General features: G+C 43.8%; 2 protein-coding genes across 2 annotated transcripts; both read right to left on the bottom strand.

Annotated features, from left to right (window-relative positions):
- Positions 1-208: 208 nt before the first annotated feature.
- Positions 209-9,663, bottom strand: LOC124042233 (5-hydroxytryptamine receptor 1D-like). Its single transcript, XM_046360650.1, has 5 exons — positions 9,543-9,663; positions 6,489-6,649; positions 5,144-5,259; positions 1,618-1,740; positions 209-1,022 (listed from the first exon to the last, which is right to left on the bottom strand). Exons 1-5 carry the CDS (start codon positions 9,658-9,660, stop codon positions 209-211), a joined length of 1,332 nt encoding a protein of 443 aa, XP_046216606.1. The 5' UTR covers positions 9,661-9,663.
- Positions 9,664-10,083: 420 nt separating this feature from the next.
- LOC124042232 (probable methyltransferase TARBP1) lies at positions 10,084-27,201 on the bottom strand. Its single transcript, XM_046360649.1, has 11 exons — positions 27,169-27,201; positions 26,700-26,810; positions 26,481-26,630; positions 25,982-26,068; positions 25,049-25,194; positions 24,277-24,358; positions 23,909-24,080; positions 23,437-23,622; positions 15,476-15,600; positions 14,935-15,071; positions 10,084-11,343 (listed from the first exon to the last, which is right to left on the bottom strand). Exons 1-11 carry the CDS (start codon positions 27,199-27,201, stop codon positions 11,175-11,177), a joined length of 1,398 nt encoding a protein of 465 aa, XP_046216605.1. The 3' UTR covers positions 10,084-11,174.
- Between the last annotated feature and the right edge of the window lie 202 nt (positions 27,202-27,403).

Raw genomic sequence — 27,403 nt, 5'->3', positions numbered from 1 at the left:
GCGGAACACACCACACACACGCTCCCTGGAGCTGTCCGAGAAGTTGGAGTCGACTGTGAAGACGGAAGAGCAGTAGGCCCGTCTCAGCCCCTCTCCTACAGGTGGGTTGTGGATGTTAGACCCAGATCCAGAACATACTAGGCCAGGATGGGGGAGGGGCCACTGGGGGCGGGGATGGACGGAAGTCAGAGTACATGGGTCACATGGTTCACTGCTCCTCCCCTCCTCTCCCTCCCCCTGGTCTCGCCTCCCCACTCCCCACCACGTTCCCCCAAGACGCACTCTGATCTTCTGCTTCAGGCACCGCAGAGCCCCTGGAACCTCCCTGACTGAGCAGAGCATACAGCACAGGATTGATGTCTGAGTTCAACAGAACCAACCAATAGGAGAAGGTAACCGCTGAGGGCGGGACTAAGGAGGACTTACACGATAGGGCGGTCTCCGTGGCCTGGACTAGCGCAACGCCTATATATGGAGTCCAACACAGGAAGAAGGCGGCGATAACCAGGAAGAGACGTACAACCCCGTGGTGCTGGAGGTGATTGGAGTTGGAGTTCTGGTGGGGCGGATGGGGGTGGCCATGGGGGGCGTGTTGGGCCAGGAAGGAGAACAGTCTCCGGGATGCAGCATTGGAGCTGGAGGTAGAGTCTGGGTGGTTGGAGGTCTGTGGAGCTCCAGCAGTATGATCTGACCCTGAAGGAACCTCGTCCCCAACCTCTCCATGGGTCTCCGATACAAACCGCCCACTCAGATGATACACCAGCCTGGAGGTGGAAGGACCGTGGGCACCTAGACACCTCGGACTAGTCCGCTCAGAAGTACTCTCGGTCGGGAAGGAGGAGCTCGGCATTCCAGTGTTTCTCTGCAGCTGGTCCTCCAGGTTGTGGATCCTCCTGGCGTGGCTCCGGGCTACACGGACGATGATGACGTAACAGAAGAGGATTACTGCAGCAGGCATGAGGAAGGACAGGGCAGCCATGAAGGCTGTGTAGCTGGGACTGCTCTTCCAGTTCACCGCACAGCTGAAATAATAGTACATGGGGATAGTTTACATTAGTGACCTTATTACTGTAACATGTCCTGGAAGTACTGCACAGTGTAACATGTCCTGGAAGTACTGCACAGTGTAACATGTCCTGAAGTACTGCACAGTGTAACATGTCCTGGAAGTACTGCACAGTGTAACAAGTATTGGAAGTACTGCACAGTGTAACATGTATTGAAGTACAGTGTAACAAGTATTGGAAGTACTGCACAGTGTAACAAGTATTGGAAGTACTGCACAGTGTAACAAGTATTGGAAGTACTGCACAGTGTAACAAGTATTGGAAGTACTGCACAGTGTAACAAGTATTGGAAGTACTGCACAGTGTAACAAGTATTGGAAGTACTGCACAGTGTAACAAGTATTGGAAATGATCACTGTTATGCAACACTGTAAGAATGAGTAATAGCAATTATTGATACATTGTACTCACTGAAAATATTACACATTAATAAGGGCAATGCAGGCTTTTATCTAAAGCAAACATACATTTTAGTGCTGACATTCCATACATTTTGAGATCATACATTGTTAGTATATTTGACCCCAGCGGGAATGGAACCTACACCAACCTGTACATGGGAGCCATGTAGGACACAGTGCTCCAGCCCAGCAGAGGAGGACAGCTGGTGACCAGGGCCTGGAGCCAGATCCACAGCACCACAGCACACTTCCTCCATAGGGTACAGTGGGAACTGGAATAATCATCAAAATAACTAGAAAAGTTCCATTTACTGAAGGAAATGTCTGTGCTTGATTTAACTGTTTCTAATCTAGATCTATAGTCTAATGAGATGTCCTAGGTTTAGATCTGATTGGTCTATAATCTAATGAGATGTCCTAGGTTTAGATCTGATTGGTCTATAGTCTAATGAGATGTCCTAGGTTTAGATCGGATTGGTCTATAGTCTAATGAGATGTCCTAGGTTTAGATCTGATTGGTCTATAGTCTAATGAGATGTCCTAGGTTTAGATCGGATTGGTCTATAATCTAATGAGATATCCTAGGTTTAGATCGGATTGGTATATAGTCTAATGAGATGTCCTGGGTTTAGATCTGATTGGTCTATAGTCTAATGCGATGTCCTAGGTTTAGATCTGATTGGTCTATAGTCTAATCAGATGTCCTAGGTTTAAATCTGATTGGTATAGATCTATAGTCTAATGAGATGTCCTAGGTTAAAAACAGATTGGTCTAGATCACATATGTCAGAGTCAAGGCCCGCGGGCCACATCCGGCCCGCGAGAAGGTTTTTTACGGCCCCTGGGATGATCTTGATTTGTTATTAGAACCGGCCCGCAGACCGCAGCAAGCCGGCAGCCCGCAGATCTTTTACACGCACCAATACTACATTTCCCACAATGCAACGGTGACGCACCGAGCAGTAGGCTGCTTCATTTCAATATTTATTGGCACAGCAGTTGTCAGCATCACAGTAAAATTAACTTTCAGATACCCATCAAAAATGGCAAAACGGAAGGTGGACACTGAGAACCGGGGGTTTCAAACAAGGTGGGAGTCGGAGTATTTGTTCACGGAGGTAGCTGGAAAACCTGTGTGTCTTCTGTGTGGAGAAAGTGTGGCGGTACTGAAAGAGTATAATCTGAGACGACATTATGAAACGAAACACGCGGACAAAAACAAGAATATGGACATGGAACAAAGGCTACAAAAGGCAGAGGAATTAAAACGAGGCCTCAAATCTCGACAGGCTCTGTTCAAAAAAGCCAAATCACAAGGCCAGGCTGCTGTCAAGGCCAGTTTTATTTTGGCAGAAGAGATCGCTAAATCAGCCCGGCCATTTACGGAGGGGGATTTCATCAAAAACTGCATGATTAAAGTTTGTGACGAAGTTTGCCCAGAAAAAAGGCAACTCTTTTAAATGTGAGTCTGAGCAGAAACACCATTGCCGAGAGAGTAGACCAGTTGTCCATCAATCTAAAAGAGCAGCTTGTGAAAAAGGGAAAAGATTTCATTGCATATTCCTTGGCTGTGGATGAGAGCACCGACATTTCTGACATTGCCCAGTTGTCAATTTTCATCCGCGGAGTGGACTCCAGCCTAAGCGTGACAGAGGAGTTTTTGGCTTTACGTCCTATGCATGGCACAACTACGGGGCATGATTTGTATGAAGAGGTGTCAAGATGTGTAAATGAGATGGAGCTGCCTTGGGAAAAACTCGTGGGTTTGACAACCGACGGAGCACCTGCGATGTGTGGACACAGGAGCGGACTGGTGGCAAAGATACGGGAAAAGATGCAAGAGGAAAACGCGACAGGTGAGCTGACAGCTTATCATTGTATCATACACCAGGAAGCGTTGTGCGGTAAAGCCTTGAAAATGGAGCATGTAATGAGCATCATCACGCGCACAGTTAACTTTATCAGAGCCAAAGGTTTGAATCACCGCCAGTTCAAGGCATTTCTGACGGAGTTAGAAACGGAGCATGGTGATTTGCCTTATCACACAGAGGTGCGATGGCTAAGCCAGGGAAAGGTGCTTCAAAGATGTTTCGAGCTTCGTGAGGAGATTTGTCTGTTCTTGGACAGCAAAGGGAAAGACACAACACAACTCCGAGACGAAATGTTTCTGTGTGAAATGGCTTTTCTGTGTGACATTACGAGTCATCTGAATGCAATGAACTTGCAGCTGCAGGGTCGGGATCGTGTCATCTCTGATATGTACAGTACAGTGAAGGCATTTAAAACCAAACTGACTCTGTGGGAGACGCAGATGCGGAAAGAAAATTTGAGCCACTTTCCCAGCTGCCAGACCATGAAAGAGAAGCTCTCTACCAGTGCGTTCCCGAGCGCACAGTTGGCTGATAAAATAGGTATGCTTGCCGCTGACTTTCGACGCCGATTTGCTGACTTTGAAGCACAAAAAAGCAGGTTGGAACTGCTCGGTAACCCATTTGCTGTTGACGTGGAAAGCTCACCACCAAACCTCCAAATGGAGTTGATTGACCTCCAATGCAATGATGCACTGAGGGCAAAATATGCGGCAGTGGGTGCTGCGGAGTTCGCCCGTTTCCTCCCCGACACAATGCCCCAGCTGCGCATCCAGGCTGCTCAAACGTTGTCTATGTTTGGCAGCACATACCTGTGTGAACAACTGTTTTCTTTGATGAACTTGAACAAAACATCACACAGAAGTCGACTTACTGCTGAACACCTCCACTCAATTCTGAGGATTTCCTCAGCTCAGAGCCTTACCCCGAACATTGATGAACTTGTGGAAAAGATGGGACACCACCAAGTATCACCCTCAACCTCAAACAAGTGAACATTACTGTGCAATCACATATTTAGAGTTTTTACTCAGTTCAAGTTTAAAAGTTAAAGTTTAATATTTGTTTTCACTGCATGTTACTTCTCCTTAAACAAAGTGTTGTTTTTGATTAATAGATTTTTGCACTTTATTTTATTGTATTTCAATCCAATTATATTTAAAAAATATTTCAGTTGAGTGGATGATAGAAAATTGCTATTATTGTTTTTTTCTTTGAAGTAAATTTAGCCCACTTTTGCTAAAATAGAAAATATAGGCTACTGATGGTGCCTTGAATACCGGTTTCTTTCATTTAATGTTCATGTTATGGGGATTTTTATATAAAGGAAATTTGTCTTTTGTGTCTGTTGAAAATTAAAGATTACTGACAGAGCCATAAGAAAATATTGCTTTATTTATCTGATCATATTGGAATATATTTGTTAGGTTTTCAGTAGGTTCAATTAGGTTCACTAGACTATATGCGTCATTTAAAAAAATTTCAATGAACATTCGAACAGTCCGGCCCTCGGCTTGTAGCTAAATTTTTATTTGGCCCTCCGTCCATTTGACTTTGACACCCTGGTCTAGATCTATAGTCTAATGAGATGTCCTAGGTTAAAAACAGATTGGTCTAGATTTATAGTCTAATGAGATGTCCTAGGTTTAGATCTGATTGGTCTAGATCTTCAGTTAGTAGTACAGTGCCTTCAGAAAGTATTCACACCCCCTGGGAATACTTTCTGAAGGCATTGTATCATTTGTCTAGATATATTTTAGTTGGTTCAAATGTATAGTCTTGTAGTTAGTCAGGCTCATTGAGTTACCTGTAGCGCAGACAGTCCATGATAGAGTGGTAGCGGTCCAGGGCGATGGCTGCCAGGGTCAGGACGGAGGCTGTACAGTAGACTGAGGAGGTGTACCCCACATACAGACACAGGTCCTAGCAGACAGAAGGTAGGGAGAATCAGATGAACCAGTCCAGTCACTGTTATGGGGCACATTTCTCACACACAGACGATCAAATAAACTTTTGAAAAACTCACTAGTGTTATGGAAGGGGCAGCCACTGACAACCCTGTTCCAGGAGAGTTACCCGCCTGACAACCCTGTTCCAGGAGAGTTACCTGCCTGACAACTCTGCTCCAGGAGAGTTACCTGCCTGACAACTCTGCTCCAGGAGAGTTACCCGCCTGACAACCCTGCTCCAGGAGAGTTACCCGCCTGACAACCCTGCTCCAGGAGAGCGACCCACCTGACAACCCTGCTCCAGGAGAGTTACCCACCTGACAACCCTGCTCCAGGTGAGTTACCTGCCTGACAACCCTGCTCCAGGAGAGTTACCCGCCTGACAACCCTGCTCCAGGAGAGTTACCCGCCTGACAACCCTGCTCCAGGAGAGTTACCCACCTGACAACCCTGCCCCAGGAGAGTTACCCGCCTGACAACCCTGCTCCAGGAGAGTTACCCGCCTGACAACCCTGCTCCAGGAGAGCGACCCACCTGACAACCCTGCTCCAGGAGAGTTACCTGCCTGACAACCCTGCTCCAGGAGAGTTACCCGCCTGACAACCCTGCTCCAGGAGAGCGACCCACCTGACAACCCTGCTCCAGGAGAGTTACCCGCCTGACAACCCTGCTCCAGGAGAGTTACACATCTGATAACCCAGTAGCTCTCCATTAGGAGGGTTGGTCTCCCTGGGTTATGGTACAGCCCTGGGTTATGGTCCACCCCTGGGTTATGGTCCACCCCTGGGTTATGGTCCACACCTGGGCTATGGTACACCCCTGGGTTATGGTCCACACCTGGGTTATGGTCCACACCTGGGTTATGGTCCACCCCTGGGTTATGGTCCACCCCTGGGTTATGGTCCACCCCTGGGTTATGGTCCACCCCTGGGTTATGGTCCACACCTGGGTTATGGTACACCCTGGGTTATGGTACACCCCTGGGTTATGGTACAACCCTGGGTTATGGTACACTCCTGGGTTATGGTACACCCCTGGGTTATGGTACACCCCTGGGTTATGGTACACCCCTGGGTTATGGTACACCCTGGGTTATGGTACCTACAGATTAACTATATGACTGCTTAGAGGCACTATAACATCAATGACACTCACACACACTCTCACACACACAGATGAATAGAAGCTCCAGATCAGCCTTACAGTACAGTCGACCCATCCGTTGTTCATGATGGAGAGAGCTATGAAGGGCATGACTCCAACCCCGACCAACAGGTCACTGATGGCCAGGTTCATAATGAGCACTGATGTCACGCAGTGGAAGGTCTTGGTGGCCGCCACTATCACAATCACCAGGATGTTACCTACAGACACACACACATAATATGACAGCATTAGAGTCACATGGATCTTCACCTTCCATTAAAGGGGCCTATCTGCAGTTGCTATAGTCATTTTTGGATGATGCTATGTTGATATTATCTATATACAGCTCAGAAATATGTTACAGAGGATCTTTGCCAGAACAACAGGCTACCAAGCAATTTCATTCGAACATTTTCATATTTCAGTGAGGCCTAGTTTGGGTGAGTTAATTAGGCTATATATACAGTACCTCAGTTCTACGTATTGGCTATAATGTCATAAGATAGCTGTAACATCACACTGCCTTCAATACATATGGGATGAAGATGTTTGTGAGGAAGAGAAAGGCTACAGACAGACCCTGCTTTCCGACCTCCACTACCTATAGCGAATGCTGAACCTCCGCTGCATACAGTAGAGTAGCTTCCAGCCTTGTAACGCTTAGAACACACCAACAGACAGATTGTATTTTGGAACACCAGAATTATATCAATTTCCAATGAAACGCTGCGTTTGCTTTGCAGCATTGCGTTGCAGATGTAGTTGCAGTGTGTTCGGTGTAGTGCATAAGTTGGATTTTTCGAACATATGTGTCAAAATGTATGTGTTAATTGCTTGACAGAAATGGTAGCAGAAGGTGAATGTTGAACTGCTGTTGCCTTACATATCCAGATGAGGCCTCGTGCCATTTTGCGCCAAAACACCGTCGGTGTGTTCGAAGCGTTATGATGCTGCTTGCTCTGGACTCTAGAGAAGTGACACGATATCCCTAATTGATATTGACATGAATGACTTTCAGTTCAAAATGCAGGTGGAAAACGCAATTTATTTCTGTATCTTGTGTTTTGTAAATACATAACCGTTTATGGCTGTATGAATTCTTATTTCTATGGCAATGACAGGCTACATCTGCTCAGATTGTGTCCGCATGTGCATATGTGCGTACGCGGGAATTCGCGAGCGTTGAACACTCCGGTCAAAACGTTTAGGAAACAATGATCTAGCGAACAGATTGTTGATTTGCTGTACAACTATAGGATCGGGTGCCGGCAAACGTCTAATTGTAGAGCGAGAGGTTTAACATAAAATACATATTTACAGCTCCAAAATAATATTAACTGTTTACTTTACAAGCTCACCAGCAATGGGCATTAAGCAACACAATCACTAGCATAGATAGGCCTGCTGGTCTTTTGCTATGTCGAAATGGATTCAAAAGGATCATTTACTTATGAAGCTTGCATTTAGAATATGTTGTTCAAATTCATTATTACATCATCAAAAATGTGTTGTAGACAAAATAATGAAAAGAGCTGTCATGTAGCCTCAATCAATAGACACATATTTGTAGTTGAAGTCATTGTATCGATGTTTTATTTTACTTGACTTGAGACTTGACTTGCTCTTACAATGCACGACTTGGACTTGACTCCAGACTCGACCAGTTCTATTTGTGACTGGACTTGAGACATGGACCTCATGACTTGAGACTTGCTTGTGACTCAAATAATAGTGATTCAGTCCCACCTCTGTAAATAAAAGATACCGGTAACTGCCCAAATAAAGGAAAGCAACATAAAGCATCTTCATAGGGCGCTGGGCCACCACGCGCCGTCAGAACAGCTCGACATACATTCTACAATTGTTTGGAACTTTATTGAGGGTTGAAACACCACTCTTCCATGAGAAATGCCATAATGTGGTGTGTTGTTGTTGATGATGGTGGAAAACTGCAGAATCTCACATAAGTGTTCAGTTGGGTTGGGATCTGGTGACTGACTGGCTGACTGACACACCCACAACTGAGATCTCTTCTAGCCATGGTAGCCAAAATAATGGGCAACTGGGCATTTTATATACATGACCCTAAGCATGATGGGATGATAATTGCTTAATGAACTCAGGAACCACTCCTGGGTTGAAGCACCTGCTTTCAATATACACTTTGTATCCCCTCATTTACTCAAGTGTTTCCTTTATTTTGGCAGTTATCTGTATGCATCCATTGATTCTTCAAGAATATAACTTATGCCTCGTGAGCTTAGTTCAACTGTCGTACCTCATCAGAACCCAAAATATAAACTTGTTTTACACCAATGTTTGTAAACAAAGTAAATGTAAAGACACTATATAGCCTCAACATGGTTAAAACTATATTTTGTTCTCCTAGATGGTCAGTCCTTGCATCCACATCTACTTCTATGAATTTTAGAGTGGTTATATTTCTTCAGCCCCAACTGTCAGCTTTGTAGAGGAACGGGGGAAGGGAAAACGCTTGGTTGTTGTTTCAACTGCTGATTGCCGCTTTAATTTATACAGCACGTTTCAGAGTAGGCCTCCTGTAGAGGTCTCAAAGCATTCTTCTAAGAAAAGCCACTGCTACAAATTCCATTGAAAGAATAAGGCAACATCAAAAACAACATTTCGATGCTTGTGGTGCTTTAATCACAAACATGGCCAGTGTCTTTCTAAAAGAAAGCACATCACACAGAGAGACATCTGGCACCAATGTATAGCAGCACCCAGCGGGGATTGGTACAGCATTCATCACGCCAGCGTTTCCCCTTGATTATTTTACACAGGCATAAAAGGCTCTCCAAATCAGTGTTCAGAGCATCTTTAATCAGTGTTCAGGGTATTTTTAATCAGGGTTTAGGACCTCTTAAACCCCACATTTTTTATTAAAACCATTATAGGAGCCCAATGTATTGAAGGAAGAGGGGAACATAGTGGGCGTCTAATGCTACAATGAAGAAAACGCATATCAACTGGAAGTCAGTGAAAACTGAAAAGTGATTCACTTTTTCGAAATGATTAAGTATATTTTCATGAGCTTTATGAACATAAAAGGTTTTCCTTGTAGTTGCGCATCTGCGTTATGATGACACACACCTGTGACTGCGCCGAGACACATCAACACCATCAGGACCTCCAGAATCAGTTTAGTTCGGGGGGACAAGTTGAGCCGAGCCTCCGCCATCGATGTCGCATTCCGGACTGAAATCCGCATCTCATCCGGGAAAGGGGCACTTGTATCCAGCCAAGCGCCCCTAGCTGCTCCATAGCCTACTCTCCTTTTTTGATGCTATTTAGCCTAGTTTAAACTTTTTGTTGATACTGGTTGGAAATAGTTTTGGCCGCCAAATATCAATAGGCTATTAATTCTACACAGGGTAAACGACATACATTTTAGTCATCTTGTAAATACGTTTCCTTCTCATCATCCATTGTTGCTATCCTCTACCAGTCTAATGTCTCCGCCGCACCGCTCAGTGGTTCGTTCACCTGCGCAACGTTATTCTTGGTCAAAGTTGGGCGTGGCGCACGGCACCTTTCGATAAACTACTGTGAGTGCATGTTCTTTCTGAGCTATGAACGGCTCCGTGAGAAATAACATGGTTTGCAAAGAAACACATAAATCAACCAAATGTGTGTGATAAGAAAAACAGAGTTCTTACGAAATAATTGTTTTATTTGTTTAAAAAGATGCATTTACTTTCCAACAATTTCTCCACTCCAAAAAAAGCATGGTTCAATATTTAATAGCACACAAAAAAAAATCAGAGACTCGGGGAAAATCAAGTGTCTGCTGCTTTACTGGGAAAGCACTTGGAAACATGACCCTGTCCAAACGACAAACGCATTGGAATATTCTAATGTAATATCTAGCCACGGCTAAAGCGGATACCCTCCAATGGATCTGAGATGGGTTCTAGGTCTAATAACAAGTCACTACTTGTAAGACTAACATCAATTCTCTAGATCTATGGCCCATTGGAGGGTTAAGGCTGCATTTTAAAATGGGTTAAAAAAAAATGATCAAATTAATTTTAAAAATATGGAAGAGGTAAGTAATGGTTTCTCCTTTGATGACTGACACCTGCCTGAGGTGGGACTTTGACAATAACAAGAAACTCTCTGGTTTGAACAGCATATCAATAGTATTGAGGTTGATTCCTCTCCTAGTCTCACTGTCTCCTGTCTCCTTTCCTTCATGACCAGATCCCAGAGGGCTGAAGTAGGGTGAGGTTGACACTGGGTTTCTGTTGGGTCAGTGGCAAGTTTTCCCCTCCAATGGTTAAGGTTAGGACTTGGGGAGGGCATTCAAGCTGATCTTTGATCTGTGCCTAGGGGCAACTTCACACCACAGTTATCACAAAGAGGCTCCAGGTTCAGAGGTCACCCCAGCAGCAGGGCCAGTAGGGGGAGGGGGTAATGGTGTGGTGAGTGTGGTGCTTGCAACACCAGAGTTGTGGGTTTGATTCCCACGGGGGACCAGTATGAACATGCATGTACTCACTACTGTAAGTTTCTCTGATTAAGAGCATCTGCTTAATGACTACAATGTAAAGGGGCAACTTAACCCTACTCTGCAGCAGGGGCAGTAGGGGTAGGTACTGGTGGGTTTACCCCCACACTAGGGCCATGTTCATTAGTGCACACAATGGAAAACATAAACAAAAAAACGTTTTACAACAGAGTGAAAATGTTTGTTTCTTATCATCCAGGTCATCTCTCCCTTTTTCAGTCTGACTTCACTCCAGTAGAGGGCAGGTACTGGCGGGTGTACTCCCACACCAGCAGGGCGGCGCTCACGTGTACGTTGAGGGAACGGATGACACCTTGCTGAGGGATCTCCACACACACATCCAGCAGCTGGAGCAGGTTAGCTGGGATACCCTCACGCTCATTACTAAAGTAGGGTGGGGGGAGGATGGAGGGGGAGGGGGGGGGAAGCGATAGAGAAAGTATGAATAAAAAGGAGAATAACTAGACAGGTGAAATATGGAACACAGTGCCAGGAGACGAGATATAGGATGTTGGTCCATAGACATTTAAAGGACTGGAACACTGGACATTCCCATTCAAGTCAATGTCATTCTATTTCTATAGCGTAAGGTCAAAGTTCATTTAGATCCGTGTTAGATCCAGATATATATAGATCCACGCGACAGAAATTTAAAGGTCATTTCCAATTGAGCTGAGAATGTGGTCTCCGCAAATGCGGGAGCAATGCCTTTAATAGGTGCATAGCCGAAAAGGGGCGATGGGGTTGAATCCCGGCCTTAGTCACTGATCTACAGAACATTCACCCTGGCCTGCTGTGAACAATATGACAGAGACAGGTACAGATATGGTTGTAATGGGTTACATTAGACAAACACCATGCTGTGCTGGAACAGAGCAGACCACAGGTGGAGTGTTCCCTGACTAATGTCTGTCTGTGTGTGTGTGTGTGTGTGTGTGTGTGTGTGTGTGTGTGTGTGTGTGTGTGTGTGTGTGTGTGTGTGTGTGTGTGTGTGTGTGTGTGTGTGTGTGTGTGTGTGTGTGTGTGTGTTGACAGAGTGCGAGATACACTTTGCCTGGTTGTGTTCATTACAAATTGTAGCTCTCCTCGGCCCTCTCAGCTTAAACAAACCTTGTATGTTTGACTGAGCTCAACCATCCCACCCAGGAATGATCAACCTCAACTAACCAATAACAGACGCCGTTTGGAGACGGTACACACAGTAGAGAAAAAACGTGTATTACTGACCGATGTGTGTCTATTGATCAAACATCATTCTGTAGCTTGTGTGCGTGATATATATACAGTGCCTTGAGAAAGTATTCGGCCCCCTTGAACTTTGCGACCTTTTGCCACATTTCAGGCTTCAAACATAAAGATATAAAACTGTATTTTTTTGTGAAGAATCAACAAGTGGGACACAATCATGAAGTGGAACATCATTTATTGGATGTGTGTGAAAACCTTGTGAAGACTTACAGAAAATGTTTGACCTCTGTCATTGCCAACAAAGGGTATATATCAAAGTATTGAGATAAACTTTTGTTATTGACCAAATACTTATTTTCCACCATAATTTGCAAATAAATTCATAAAAAAATCCTACAATGTGATTTTCTGGATTTTCTTCTAATTTTGTCTGTCATAGTTGAAGTGTACCTATGATGAAAATTACAGGCCTCTCTCATCTTTTTAAGTGGAAGAACTTGCACAATTGGTGGCTGACTAAATACTTTTTTGCCCCACTGTATGTATGTATGTATATATATATATATACAGACGGGAGAACAAGTATTTGATACACTGCCGATTTTGCAGGTTTTCCTACTTACAAAGCATGTAGAGGTCTGTAATTTTTATCATAGGTACACTTCAACTGTGAGAGAATCTAAAACAAAAATCCAGAAAATCACATTGTATGATTTTTAAGTCATTCATTTGCATTTTACTGCATGACATAAGTATTTGATACATCAGAAAAGCAGAACTTAATATTTGGTACAGAAACCTTTGTTTGCAATAACAGAGATCATACGTTTCCTGAAGTTCTTGACCAGGTTTGCACACACTGCAGAGGGGATTTTGGCCCACTCCTCCATACAGACCTTCTCCAGATCCTTCAGGTTTCGGGGCTGTCGCTGGGCAATACGGACTCCCTCCAAAGATTTTCTATTGCGTTCAGGTCTGGGGACTGGCTAGGCCACTCCAGGACCTTGAGATGTTTGTTACGGAGCCACTCCTTAGTTGCCCTGGCTGTGTGTTTCGGGTCGTTGTCATGCTGGAAGACCCAGCCACGACCCATCTTCAATGCTCTTACTGAGGGAAGGAGGTTGTTGGCCAAGATCTCAAGATACATGGCCCCTTCCATCCTCCCCCCAATACTGTCCCCTTTTCAGAAAAGCATCCCCAAAGAATGATGATTCCACCTCCATGCTTCACGGTTGGGATGGTGTTCTTGGAGTTGTACTCATTCTTCTTCCTCCAAACACGGCGAGTGGAGTTTAGACCAAAAAGCTCTATTTTTGTCTCATCAGACCACATGACCTTCCCCCATTCCTCCTATGGATCATCCAGATGGTCATTCGCAAACTTCAGACGGGCCTAGACATGCGCTGGCTTGAGCAGGGGGACCTTGAGTGCGCTGCAGGATTGTAATCCATGACGGCGTAGTGTGTTACTAATGGTTTTCTTTGAGACTGTGGTCCCAGCTCTCTTCAGGTCATTGACCAGGTCCTGCTGTGTAGTTCTGGGCTGATCCCTCACCTTCCTCATGATCATTGATGCCCCACGAGGTGAGATCTTGCATGGAGCCCCAGATGATTGACCGTCATCTTGAACTTCTTCCATTTTCTAATAATTGCGCCAACAGTTGCTGCCTTCTCACCAAGTTGCTTGTCTATTGTCCTGTAGCCCATCCCTGCCTTGTTTTGGTCTACACTTTTATCCCTGATGTCCTTACACCCTCTCTGGTATTGGCCATTGTGGAGAGGTTGGAGTCTGTTTGATTGAGTGTGTGGACAGGTGTCTTTTATGCAGGTAACGAGTTCAAACAGGTGCAGTTAATACAGGTAATGAGTGGAGAACTGGAGGGCTTCTTAAAGAAAAACTAACAGGTCTGTGAGAGTCGGAATTCTTACTGGTTGGTAGGTGATCAAATACTTATGTCATGCAATAAAATGCTAATTAATTACTTAAAAATCATACAATGTGATTTTCTGGATTTTTGTTTTAAAATTGGTCTCTCACAGTTGAAGTGTACCTATGATAAATATTACAGACCTCTACATGTTTTGTAAGTAGGAAAACCTGCAAAATTGTCAGTATCAAATACTTGTTCTCCCCACTGTATATACATACATACATACATACATACATACATACATACATACATACATACATACATACATACATACATACATACATACATACATACATACATACATACATACATACATTTGTGCATGTGATGCATGGCTGGAGCGTGTGTTCCCTGTTCTTCCCTCCACAGAGCACCCATTAGAGACCAGCATGCCTGGGCACGTCTCCTCACTGCAGCAGGAAGCAGATCTGTGTGTCTGCCTGATCGGGGCCCAGGGGAACACTCACTCCATTACTGAGATTCCATTAAAGAGCTTTGTCAGCTTCCTCCTGACCCGTGAGACAGTCCCAGCCATGGCTGTGTATGTACATGTGTGTTTATACAGTCAAGTCAATGAATTGATGTGCAATAATTATGTCATGCATTGATTGTTCATTTGTGTGGTTTGTCTGTTAGTGAATAATTGCATTTCATGTCATGGCTTTTGTTGAAGCAGAAAATACTTCCAATATGACACAAAGTTATATAAAGTGACTGTTCTACTGGATGTCATAAGGTGAATGCACCAATTTGTAAGTCGCTCTGGATAAGAGCGTCTGCTAAATGACTTAAATGTAATGTAATATACAACTGGACAAGACAATGTGCTCTGCTGTCCTACAGGAGAGTGGTTTTACCCCAGCAGTAACAGAGTCTTCTCAGGGAACTTGTAGTCCTTTAGACTCTGACTATTGGCTGTCTGCTCCACTCCCACAATGCAGTAGCCCTCCTTCTTCTTCAGCTGCAAGAAGTCAGCTAGTTCTACGGGCTTCACCTGGTAGAGACACAAATATATGATGTTAACATAACCCTTTTTTAACTGGCTAAAAAGACAGCTGAACACAGTAGAGTGAATGAACATCTCAATATCCTAGAGTGTTCAGCTGTCCTCCTTCCTCTACATCTGCACTGAAAAAGGTGCATTTACCCTCCACTACAGCACTGGAGAATTTAGGTCAATGCTGTCCAAATCATTCCATGGAGGGCCAAGTGTCAGCTGGTTTTTGTTTTTTCCTGTCAATTAAAACCTAGACAAACAGGGGAGGGGAGTTCCTTACTAATTTGTGACCTTAATTTATCAATCAAGTACAAGTGAGGAGCGAAAACCTGCAGACACTCAACCCTCTGTGGAATGAGCTTGACACCTGTGGTTTAGGCTACTTAAGTGTTGTTACCTACCTCCAGTAGGGGGAGCCAAAGCTCCGAGGAGACACTCAGGGCCTGGAAGTGTTTATCACTGACGTGGCGAAGACTGTCCAACACCAGAGCACTGGCCCCAAAGATCTCACACGTCCTACACAGACCTTCACACACACACACACAGACAGAGAGATCGAGAGAGACAAAGAGAGAGAGAGCGACAGAGAGAGAGGGAGACAGAGAGAGAGAGAGCGCGAAAGTGTTTATCACTGACTTGGCAAAGACTGTCCAACACATACTACACTGAACAAAATAATAGATGCAACTTGTAAAAGTGTTGGTCCCATGTTTCATGAGCTGAAATAAGATGCCAGACATTTTCCATACGCACAAATAGCTTATTTGTCTTAAATTTTGCGCACAAATTTGTTTACATCCCTGTTAGTGAACATTTCTCTTTTGTCAAGAAAATACATCCACCTGACAGGTGTGGCAAATCAAGAAGCTGGTTAAACAGCATGATCATTACATAAGTGCACCTTGTGCTGGGGACAATAAAAGGCCACTCTAAAATGTGCAGTTTTTTCACACAATGCCACAGATGTCTCAAGTTTTGAGAGAGCGTGCAATTGGTATACTGACTGCAGGAATGTCCAGCAGAACTGTTGCCAGATAATTTAAAGTGCATTTCCCTACCATAAGCCACCTCCAACATAATTTTGGAGAGTTTGGCAGTACATCCAACTGGCCTCACAACCGCAGACCACGTGTAACCAAGTCAAACCAGGACCTCCTATATTCGGCTTAATCACCTGCGGGATCGTCTGAGAATAGCCACCCGGACAGCTATGAAACTGTGGGTTTACACAACCAAATAATTGCTGCACAAACTGTCAGAAACCAGGGAAGCTCATCTGCATGCTCGTCATCCTCATCATGGTCTTGATCTGATTGCAGTTCGTGATCGAAGCCGTTTTTGGGGGTTTACTTTTCAGGTATTTGTGACCAACAGATGCATATCTATATTCCCAGCCATGTGAAATACACAGAATAGGGCCTAATGAATTCATTTCAATTGACTAATGTCCTTATACGAACTGTAATTCAGTACACAATCTTTGAAATTGTTGCATGTTGCGTTAATATTTTAGTTCAGTGTTTAATGGTTGATATGGCCCCAAAGAGGTCACATGTCCTACACACACATGTATGTACACATTAACAAACAATTACACAACCACTATTTACATGTTTCAGATATTTGTATGCTACAGGTTTAAGGTGATATTTTCTTCAGACAGAGCATGGAACATTTTTTAAATTTGATTTAAAGGCCCAGTGCAGTCAAAATTCTGTTTTTCCTATGTTTTGTATCACCTGATAAAACTAACACTGTAAAAGTGTGAAAACATTTGCTGTTTGAAAATACAATCTACAAAGGACTTTCTAATCAGCAGGTTTTGCATTGGTCGAGCTTAAGCTTAATTAGTTAATAGACCAATAACAAACCTCTCTGCCAATAACAACTAGTTTTTAGTTTCCCCCTCCCCACTCCCAGTCCTATAACAATTATTGCTTGAGATTATTTTGTTGCTAAAAAGCTATTTTTGTCCATTTTAATGGAAAACTATTTTATAAGGTACTTACTTAATTGTTCCCCAGAAATGATTTGACTGATATAAAAATGGCTGCATTAAGCCTTTAAACTACTACACAGCCCGGCAGACAGACAAACATGCACACACAGAAATATAAATCAAACAAAAACACAATCATTTACACAATCATTATTTAAATGTTTCAATTATTCTGAATGCTACAGGTATAGAGCGATATTTTCTTTATGCAAAATAGCCCAGATCGGCACATAAAATACTGTAAGTCATATTTTGCAGGGTGGTTTAATGAAGCGTGTAATAAGGATGTGGTTATTTAACCAGATACTCGTCAGCTTTTGGATTCTGTGGGATGCACAAGATGCAGCCTTAGGAACTCACACACACTGTGATAGCCACCCTGTATAAAATATAATATTGTTGAAAATCCACCTTAAAAATATCCACCTTTACTCAAAGACCATGTGACTGCATTAAAGCCAATCACAGTCCACAGATCACACCCATTTTAAGACTGAAAGTAAACTCTTACAGCGGGAAAGGCTACTTCACAGCAGTTCTCTCGTGTCTTTCTTTTGTTGATTTGGACATTCATTGATTGTCTGTTAGGAGTGGAACTAACTGAGACTGGGAGAGGAACGCAAATTGGCCAAAGGTGACGTTTGGACAATAAAAAGGGAAACTGGCTAGACATTTCCTATAGTAAATGGATTACATCTGACAACACATACCAGAGGATTTTTTCTTCTTCCACGTTTTGAGGCTATACCGTGTTTGTTTACAATTACGATGTTAACAAATGTTGCCATAAAGCAAGATTATATTCTGGGTTCTGATGGGGTACGACAGTTGAACTAAGCTCATTAGTTATTTTTCAATTATATTCTTCTAGAATCAATGGCTTAGCAAGAACATTACTGCTTTATAAATCCAAAAGTGGATGTAGCCACTGCAGATTGCGCCTTTGGAGTGAAAATGGCCACATCAAAAGATCAAGATGTTGATAACTGTGAAACTAGCACTCCTGAACAGTCAAATCCTCTGCTACCCCAGTTGTCACAACTTGATGAGCTCTCAAACGTAATTGAAAGGGCAGAACCTAGTGAACAGGAATTGAAGACTTTAGTTTCACTTCTTCTGTCTCTTGGTGATAATATCGAACGCGATTTAAAACAACATAACTTAATGATAGATAGGCTTAAAGTCATACATACAAACATCATGGACAAACTCAGTCCTGGTGAAAAGGATGGTAGTAGTTTCATCACTGGAACAATAAGACAGTTCTACAAAAAGGCACTGGATTCAGTAGGAACAATCATCACTAAACTGGCCAAAGAGATTGGAGTCAACTATTCAGGGTCAAATATGTGTCTCCAAAAAGAGTTTGGCCTTAAAACCGATTGTCCAAAGGAATGTTTGAATTGCAACCATATAAAGAGCTCAATGTCCTGGATTCAGGTTGAACCCTCTGTGTCTACAGAGGATGAGACCACCGTCTACACACTCGACTCTTCTGCAGCAGGGCATTACGAGTGCATCTTATCAGGGCTGCAGTGGGTATGTGAGAGCAAAGTCAGTCTGCGATACCAGTTCAGCTCCTGGGAGCCTCACAGGGCCACTCTGAACAACATGCGCTTTGAAGAAGGAGGTCCATTACTGGACATCACAATGATTTCTGGCAAACTAGAGGAAATTAGTCTGCCACACTTTGTCTGTATAGATCCAGACTACCCACAATCCTCCTTGAGAGAAGACATGAAGGTTCTACATGTGAAAGACAACAGAGTGCTTGTGGAAGAAGTGGATGAGGTGACGGGGTTCCACGCCAAACTGCTTCATCCCTCCTTCTCTGGCAGGGGTTTGGTACTGAGACGTGGGTTGCATTGGAGAGTGCACTGTGACCTTCTGATCTTTAGGTCCACCAGAGCACTCCTCACCTTACACACATATCTGATCCGATGTGATCCTTCTCTAGCACGGGAGGTGGAGGCACAGGAGAAGTCCTATGGATTCTTAAGACTTCCAAAGCCAAAGCCGGAGAAGTCCCTCCGGAAGGGGAGTCGCTTCACCCTCAAGACCTCGTGTCAATCCTCGATTACGCCAGAAAAGATCAAGCTAAGAAGCACCAGGCCAAACTACTTTGAAGTGTACATAAAGGACCCTGCGATGGACTTTGAGATGGAGTTGATAAGTGAGAAGGGAGAATCTGCATGGAAAGCTGAAATACGAACAGAGGAATACAGAGATGATTCATCCACAAGAGACATTGAGTTTGTTGATGAATTCAGACCACAGATCATTCAAAGGGTCAATAATGTGTTTGCCATAGCAGATATTCTCTTCACGAAGGGCATGATCGGTGAAGAGATCAATGCAAATATCAGCGCTGCACCGACCCGCCAGGCCAAGATGAGAGTGATATACGAGGCACTGAATTCAGGTGGACCACACGTCAAAGCTGCATTCTTTACTGTACTCAAAGAAAAGGAACCCTTTCTAGTCAAAGACTTGGCTCAATAATACCTTATCGCTCAATCTCTAACACACCTCTACGAGACCATTATGCCTAGACACTTTATTGAGCATGTTCTCCTTCAGTCCAGCAGGACAGAGGCAAGAGGAGGAGTGATGAGGAGAACTATGAAAGAAGAGACTTTTCAGCTGTCAAGAATAGCAGTCCAAGGCCCAGTTCTCTGTGACAGAGGGCATGGGTAGGAAGGCCCCGCCAGCATTTATTAAAGACAATAAGTCAATAAGTCAATAAGACAAATTTGAAATGAACTGGGACTGGAATTCTTTCAAATAATAATGAAAGGATAAATATGTTACAAGGTTGAAAACATTGGGAAATATACAGTGGAAGATATTAAAGGGTGATTAAATAAATGCAGTAAAATGGTTAAGGATGTTATAATGATGGTTGTTTTTAAGGTACAGTACATCTGGAACATGTTTAAGAGTCTTGGAGGAGGTTGATAGTGACATGGTGTAATGATGAAATGTTTAAAATGTTGGACGTTTAAGATGTAATGGGAGTAATAAAATAGGTTGGAGTAAGATTAGAATCGAGTGGAATGAGAAAGGTTCATGTCTAGAAATGAATGTTTTAAAAGTGAATGATAATGTGGTATCCTAAGGGTGCTAGCTGGACTAGCTCCCCAGGTCAGAACAGCCGGGAGGAGGCAGGAAGACGTACGCGTGCGGTTGAGGCGGACATCCTGTCTAGGCAAGAGAAAAATGCCCTTCTGAGAAATGGCCGCATTACAGTAGGTGTTAACCACTGAATGCGTGCGTCATCGGGGCAGATCTATAACCACCGTGAGTTAGCAGAATACGAGGAGGCAGGATTTTTGGGAGTGGTACGACTCTTTGAGCTTGCTGGAAGAACCTGTTCAGCTGGAGGAAGATTTAGCTTAAAATGCATCAATATTTATTCTTAGTGTTTAAGTAAAAATCTAGGGGGAACACTTAAGGTTACCTCATTGATAGGAGAGTAGTTAATACCTCATTGATAGGAGTGTAGTTAGACACCGACTGAAGGTTACCTCATTGATAGGAGTGTAGTTAAACACCGACTGAAGGTTACCTCATTGATAGGAGTGTAGTTAAACACCGACTGAAGGTTACCTCATTGATAGGAGTGTAGTTAATACCTAATTGATAGGAGTGTAGTTAAACACCGACTGAAGGTTACCTCATTGATAGGAGTGTAGTTAAACACCGACTGAAGGTTACCTCATTGATAGGAGTGTAGTTAAACACCGACTGAAGGTTACCTCATTGATAGGAGTGTAGTTAAACACCGACTGAAGGTTACCTCATTGATAGGAGTGTAGTTAATACCTAATTGATAGGAGTGTAGTTAAACACCGACTGAAGGTTACCTCATTGATAGGAGTGTAGTTAGACACAGACTGAAGGTTACCTCATTGATAGGAGTGTAGTTAGACACAGACTGAAGGTTACCTCATTGATAGGAGTGTAGTTAGAACAGACTGAAGGTTACCTCATTGATAGGAGTGTAGGTTACCTCATTGATAGGAGTGTAGTTAGACACAGACTGAAGGTTACCTCATTGATAGGAGTGTAGTTAGACACAGACTGAAGGTTACCTCATTGATAGGAGTGTAGTTAGACACAGACTGAAGGTTACCTCATTGATAGGAGTGTAGTTAGACACAGACTGAAGGTTACCTCATTGATAGGAGTGTAGTTAGACACAGACTGAAGGTTACCTCATTGATAGGAGTGTAGTTAGACACAGACTGAAGTTACTGAGTTAGACACAGACTGAAGGTTACCTCATTGATAGGAGTGTAGTTAGACACAGACTGAAGGTTACCTCATTGATAGGAGTGTAGTTAGACACAGACTGAAGGTTACCTCATTGATAGGAGTGTAGTTAGACACAGACTGAAGGTTACCTCATTGATAGGAGTGTAGTTAGACACAGACTGAAGGTTACCTCATTGATAGGAGTGTAGTTAGACACAGACTGAAGGTTACCTCATTGATAGGAGTGTAGTTAGACACAGACTGAAGGTTACCTCATTGATAGGAGTGTAGTTAGACACAGACTGAAGGTTACCTCATTGATAGGAGTGTAGTTAGACACAGACTGAAGTTACCTCATTGATAGGAGTGTAGTTGAAGGTTACCTCATTGATAGGAGTGTAGTTAGACACAGACTGAAGGTTACCTCATTGATAGGAGTGTAGTTAATACCTCATTGATAGGAGTGTAGTTAAACACCAACTGAAGGACTGATCATCCCGAGGGGGGAAGACAAACGGTTTAGAAATTGTAAGAAATGTTTTTTCTTGTTTTAAATACTGTGGTTCTCATAAAATTGTAAAAAGGGCAAACAATATATTACTGGCACCCTAATAATGGTTTAGTTAAGGGCGCTGGAGGCATCTATGAATCTAATCCAGGATTCATTTTCACTTATCGATTTGTGATATTTATTTGTGATTGATTGATTGATCTGAGATTTGTTTTATGTATTTTTCTAGAACTTTGAATAAACTTGCTTTATTGTTCTGAAACCCTGTGTTATCAAAGAGTCATGCAAATGCATGTCGTTTTACTCTAGGTTTCTGAAATTGACTTGATTAATCAAGGAACTCTAGCTAATTTTCTTGGCTAACTAGTCGATTGGGAACCCGAGACCCGAACTATAGGTATGGAGTGCATTGATAGGAGTCGTAAAATGGGTGTCTGGGCTAAACCAACCCAGAGGAGTGCGTCATAGTGTGCTGAAGTTGAAGCTCTGGCCTGGACGATCCTGAGAAGGCGCCAGGGGTTTATAAATTAGGTGTGAGGGAGCATAGGCACTCGTCTTCTAGGATAGCCCACTTTACTCTAAGGCCTTTACTGTTGAGGAACAGTGCCTAGCTGTATACTAGCTCAGTGGTAAAGCAGAGCGGCATCTATCAGATCTGTAGGGATTAATGAGGCAGAATAATTGACCTGCCATTGGGTAGGCAGGGGCGAGTTGAATTGTTAATCCTGCAGAGGTGGTATTCTAGCTTTGACACAGGGTTAGAAACCTAGAACATAAAACTGTGTTTGTATGGTCCTAAAATGGTTCTCATGTTAAACTTCAACTTTGGCCACGAAAATTCTCAATTTTCAAACAGAAATGGGGTATGCCTTTGGTGGTTCATCGATGACGATGATACATTAATCCCACTTGCCAGAAAAAGTAACTATTGACTCCTGAGTTTAAAAAAAATCTTAACTAGACACTGTAGCTAGCCAGTTTGCTAGCATCATTTAATAGCCTAATAGTAGTAGCTAGTAGCTAGGCCATCATTGAAAATAAGAATTTGTTCTTAACTGACTTGCCTAGTTAAATGAAGATTTAAAAATATGTCTTCTCCTGTATAAACTCATTTAAATCAACATAAGGCTTACATAAACAGACAGCAGGCAGCGCAGCAATATGGCAGCCCAGTGGGGAACATGAGTCTGTTATGATGCAGTGCTAGTGCTCCTTAGACAAACTCTGATTAGGACTGATTAGTTCATGTAGTGCTGCCTGCTGCTGTCTGTTTGCATGGCAACGCTTAGCAACACCAAGTATATTGGGTAGCTAATGGAAAATAATACAATACAATATAGCTAGATATAAATGGCTGTGAGTTCATATGTGACCGATTGGATTCCTACCAGGGTCTCCTGAACACTACATGACTGTGTTAGCTCCTTGAGCTCAAGCCTGGGGAGCTAACACAAGTCTTCAGGTCTCAAGCAAGGTTACTCATCATGTGTACAGAGAGATCAGCAGATGAAGGTTAAAACATTCATCCTGTACCAAGTTGTTCAGCATTGACTGACCTGTATAAATAGAGGTTAAATCGAAAATAAATAACTAACCTCCCAGGTTGGTGGGCTTGTCTATGAGCGAGGCAACCACCAGGAGGGCACTGTGCAGCTTGCCCAGGCGTGCTGCTCTCTGCTGGGGCACCAGACCCACCTCTGGCTCCTGTTCATGGATCCCCAACCTCCAGGGGGTCATCTTCTTCTGGACCTCGGCCCAGCGCTCCTCACCATCCTGATCCCCTAACAAACAACAACACTGAGGCATCTACACCAGGGCTTTTAAACTGAAGTCCTGGAGGGCCAGAACACTTATAAAGTCAGGGACCTGGCCAATCAATTTCATTAATTGCTCATTTAACTACCAGGTAGAAAGGAGAACCAGCAGTACTTCAGACCAATAGTTGAATAGCTGTGATCTCCACTTTAACCAGAGTAGCTGTCTGTTGGGTACAGTCTCTGCTGCCATCTAGTGGTGATACCCTTTTCAGTTCAATACAACTTCCTTTATCCCCTCAGGGGAATGTACCTTTATCCTGCTGGATCCAGTCTCCAGGCTGAATCTGGCTCAGGTCAGGGACAGGGTTCCTCAACGGGAGAGATGCACTCTGGGAGAAGTCCACCAACTTCTCAAACTTCCAGGGCGGAATCCACTCGTCCTCAAACACCTCTGATAGGCTGGGGAATGTGTAGAATATGGTCTGGCAGGGAGAGACGGGAGGAAAAGAACAGTTTACACACGTCGTCTCTCCTCAATCAACACTCAGTACATTCGTTTTTTAGAGACCCAACGCAATTAGGTCAAATTACAATGAATCAAGAGATTTTAAAAGATTCACATTCAAAAACATTTAATACTTCAAATTCACACAATCAATTAACAATACAGTGTCTTACTTCCACACTATAGTCTCTAACAGGATGAAAGACACCAAAGAAGAAGTGGTCCTGAATCCTGGTCCAGTTCTTACTGGCATTTCTGTACAGAGATATACAGTAGTTATAGGGGTCCAATAATGTATTTAACGAGGCAAGTTAGTTAAGAACAAATTCTTATTTACAATGGCGGCCTACCCTGGTCAAACCCAGACGACGCTGGGCCAATTGTGCACCGCCCTATGGGACTACCAATCACAGGCCGGATGTGATGCAGCCTGGATTCCAACCAGGTACTGCAGTGACCCCTCTTGCACTTAGATGCAGTGTCTTAGACCACTGCACCACTCTGGGAGCCCAATTTACACAGTTTCCAATGGAGCTAAGATAACCAAGTGTGGTTCCTCCTTCACTAATAACAACAGGTAGCCTAATGGTTAGAGCGTTGGACTAGTAACCGAAAGGTTGCTAGATCGAATCAATGAGTTGACAAGGTAAAAATATGTGGTTCTGCCCCTGAACAGGCAGTTAACCCACTGTTCATAGGCTGTCATTTAAAATAACTGACTTGCCTAGTTAAATAAATAAAAACATAGAACACACCTTTACACAAAGCGACTTCCAGTAATATATGCCATTTAGCAGTCACTTTTATCCAAAGAGACTTACAGTCATGCGTGTATACATGTTATGAATAGTGTACAGATGTACAGTGACTGTATGAATTTTAGAATGTGATTCCTGCGGCAACCTTGGCAACATAATAATCCTAGTTGATATGTAACTCACTCACCCAGTACTCTGCATGGCCTCAGCCTGGTGCAGACAGGCCTTAACGACGGTGGCCAGCCCCCCGAGCCCATCCGCCCCCAGCCTCGGCCCTCGCCCCCCTCCAGACCCCACACCCTCTTCAGGGCCAGCAGGGCGTACAGACGAACACTGAAGTTATGGCTGAAACACCACTGGAGAATAACATCCAGGGCCTTACGCCACTGTACTGCCTGGTGGGGGGCAGAGAGATGGAGAGAGAGAGAGAGAGATGGAGAGAAGGGAGAGACAGAGAGAGAGAGAGAGATACAGAGAGAAGGAAAGAGAGAGAGAGAGACAGAGAGATACAGAGAGAAGGGAGAGAGAGAGATACAGAGAGAGAGAGAGAGAGAGAGATACAGAGAGAAGGAGAGAGAGAGAGAGAGAGAGAGAGAGAGAGAGAGAGAGAGAGAGAGACAGACAGAGAGAAGGGAGAGACAGAGAGAGAGAAGGGAGAGACAGAGAAGGAGAGACAGAGACAGAGAGAAAGAGAGAGACAGAGAGAGAGAGAGAGAGAGACAGAGAGAAGGGAGAGAGAGAGAGAGAGAGAAGGGAGAGACAGAGAGAGACAGAGAGATACAGAGAGAGACAGAGAGATACGGAGAGAGACCGAGAGAGAGAGAGACCGAGAGAGAGACGAGAGAGAGACAGAGAGAGACAGAGAGAGACAGAGAGAGACAGAGAGAGAGACCAGAGAGAGAGAGAGATACAGAGAGAGAGAGAAGGAGAGAGAGATGTGAACACTGAAGTTATGGCTGAAACACACTGAAACACAACTGGAGGATCGTGTCCAGGGCCTTAAGCCACTGTACTGCCTGGTGGGGAGGGACACAGAGGAGGAGGAGAGGGGCTCAGGAGAGGAGGAAGAGTCCCTGTGCTTTGAAGGTTTTACTTTATGATGGTGACATGTGAATCTTACCTTCTCCTTGAGTTGAGGCATGATGATGTTGAGGTGGACCAATACAGACAGGAAGGTACAGACACTGGTCTTGGTCTTCTCTTGATCCTGTTCAGACACAAACCACATCAATTAGACACATTGGCTACAGATCAATATTGACTATTACATGTTCTTTAAGCCAGTGAAAATAGAATCCACTTTTCATTCAGTGACAATACAATAGATGCCAGTTGTGGTATTATGTGGCACAGTGGGTAAGAGCATGGCACCAGCAACACCAAGGTTGAGGGTTCAATTCCTGCAGTGGTCACATACACAGCCGAAAAGGGTAAGCACTCACCACCCTGAAGCAGGCCCAGAGTCGGTCTGTATTCAGGGTACTGGACTAAGATTACTCACCACCCTGAAGCAGGCCCAGAGTCAGTCTGTATTCAGGGTACTGGACTAAGATTACTCACCACACTGAAGCAGGCCCAGAGTCAGTCTGTATTCAGGGTACTGGACTAAGATTACTCACCACACTGAAGCAGGCCCAGAGTCGGTCTATGTGTTCAGGATACTGGACTAGGATTAGAACCATCTTCCACTCTATCAGGTACTTGACTGAGGCCTGGTTACTGACGAAACCTGCCTCAAACACACGACCCAGAACGGTACCTACAAACTCCTGGATGAACACAAACACAGGGTTAATAGAGGTTTCATTCAAGTGTCTGTTCGTATGTGTGTCTCTCACCCCTCTCAGTTTGGGCAGCAGCATCAGTAGTGTCTGCCACACCCTGTTCTTGACACGATGCTGCAGGGAGTTGCTATAGTAACGCTGTTTTGACTTCGATATGGCCTCATCCTGAAAGAGAAAAAGACTTAAAACTACACATGAACTAATAACTACTGTGTTGGAGCTCAGGGAGATGGACAGTGGTCTTTAATATATTACTGCAGTATGAACTGAATTAATGTGTGTGATGCTATGAACACACACACTGAATGAGTAGACATCATGGTCTATAAACAAACCAAATCTCCAGCTGTGTCAGTCTTTCCTTGATTCCTACGGTCCTCTCTGGTCACCTCCTCCTCAAAATGAATTGGAGGATAAGATCTCAGAGGAGGAACCTAGGATGTTCTCCTCTAATGTATTTTGAGAAGGAGGTAAGGAGAGAGGACGCGAGGAAAGACTAATTGAGGAAGAGCCGTGGTCTTACCTTTTTCAGCAAGCAGAGAACCAGTTCTTCCATCAGTCTCTCATGCAGCTGATTGAGGGCTGGAGGCGGCTGAGGAACGCCACGACACACACACGTGGGAACTGGTCATCCCGGTTATCACTGCCAGAGAGAAAGAGAAAGCTCAGAGATAAATGTATCTCTGCAGAGAAATAGGGACTACATTCACTGTTGACTATAGTACAAAGAAGGTCCACTATTGTCAGTGATGTGGTCG

This window comes from Oncorhynchus gorbuscha, linkage group LG08 (assembly GCF_021184085.1).
Source record: "Oncorhynchus gorbuscha isolate QuinsamMale2020 ecotype Even-year linkage group LG08, OgorEven_v1.0, whole genome shotgun sequence".
Lineage (NCBI taxonomy): Eukaryota > Metazoa > Chordata > Actinopteri > Salmoniformes > Salmonidae > Oncorhynchus > Oncorhynchus gorbuscha.
This window is presented reverse-complemented; position numbering and strand designations above follow the sequence as displayed.

Coding starts and splice junctions, on each gene's coding strand:
- LOC124042233 (XM_046360650.1), bottom strand. CDS start 9,660: ATGCGGATTTCAGTCCGGAATGCGACATCGATGGCGGAGGCTCGGCTC. Junction 6,650..9,542: donor GTGTCTCGGCGCAGTCACAG/GTGTGTGTCATC, acceptor GTGTGTCTGTAG/GTAACATCCTGGTGATTGTG. Junction 1,741..5,143: donor ATGGACTGTCTGCGCTACAG/GTAACTCAATGA, acceptor TGATTATTCCAG/TTCCCACTGTACCCTATGGA.
- LOC124042232 (XM_046360649.1), bottom strand. CDS start 27,201: ATGGAAGAACTGGTTCTCTGCTTGCTGAAAAAG. Junction 23,623..23,908: donor CTGGATCCAGCAGGATAAAG/GTACATTCCCCT, acceptor GTTGTTTGTTAG/GGGATCAGGATGGTGAGGAG. Junction 15,072..15,475: donor TTTGGCTCCCCCTACTGGAG/GTAGGTAACAAC, acceptor TGTCTCTACCAG/GTGAAGCCCGTAGAACTAGC.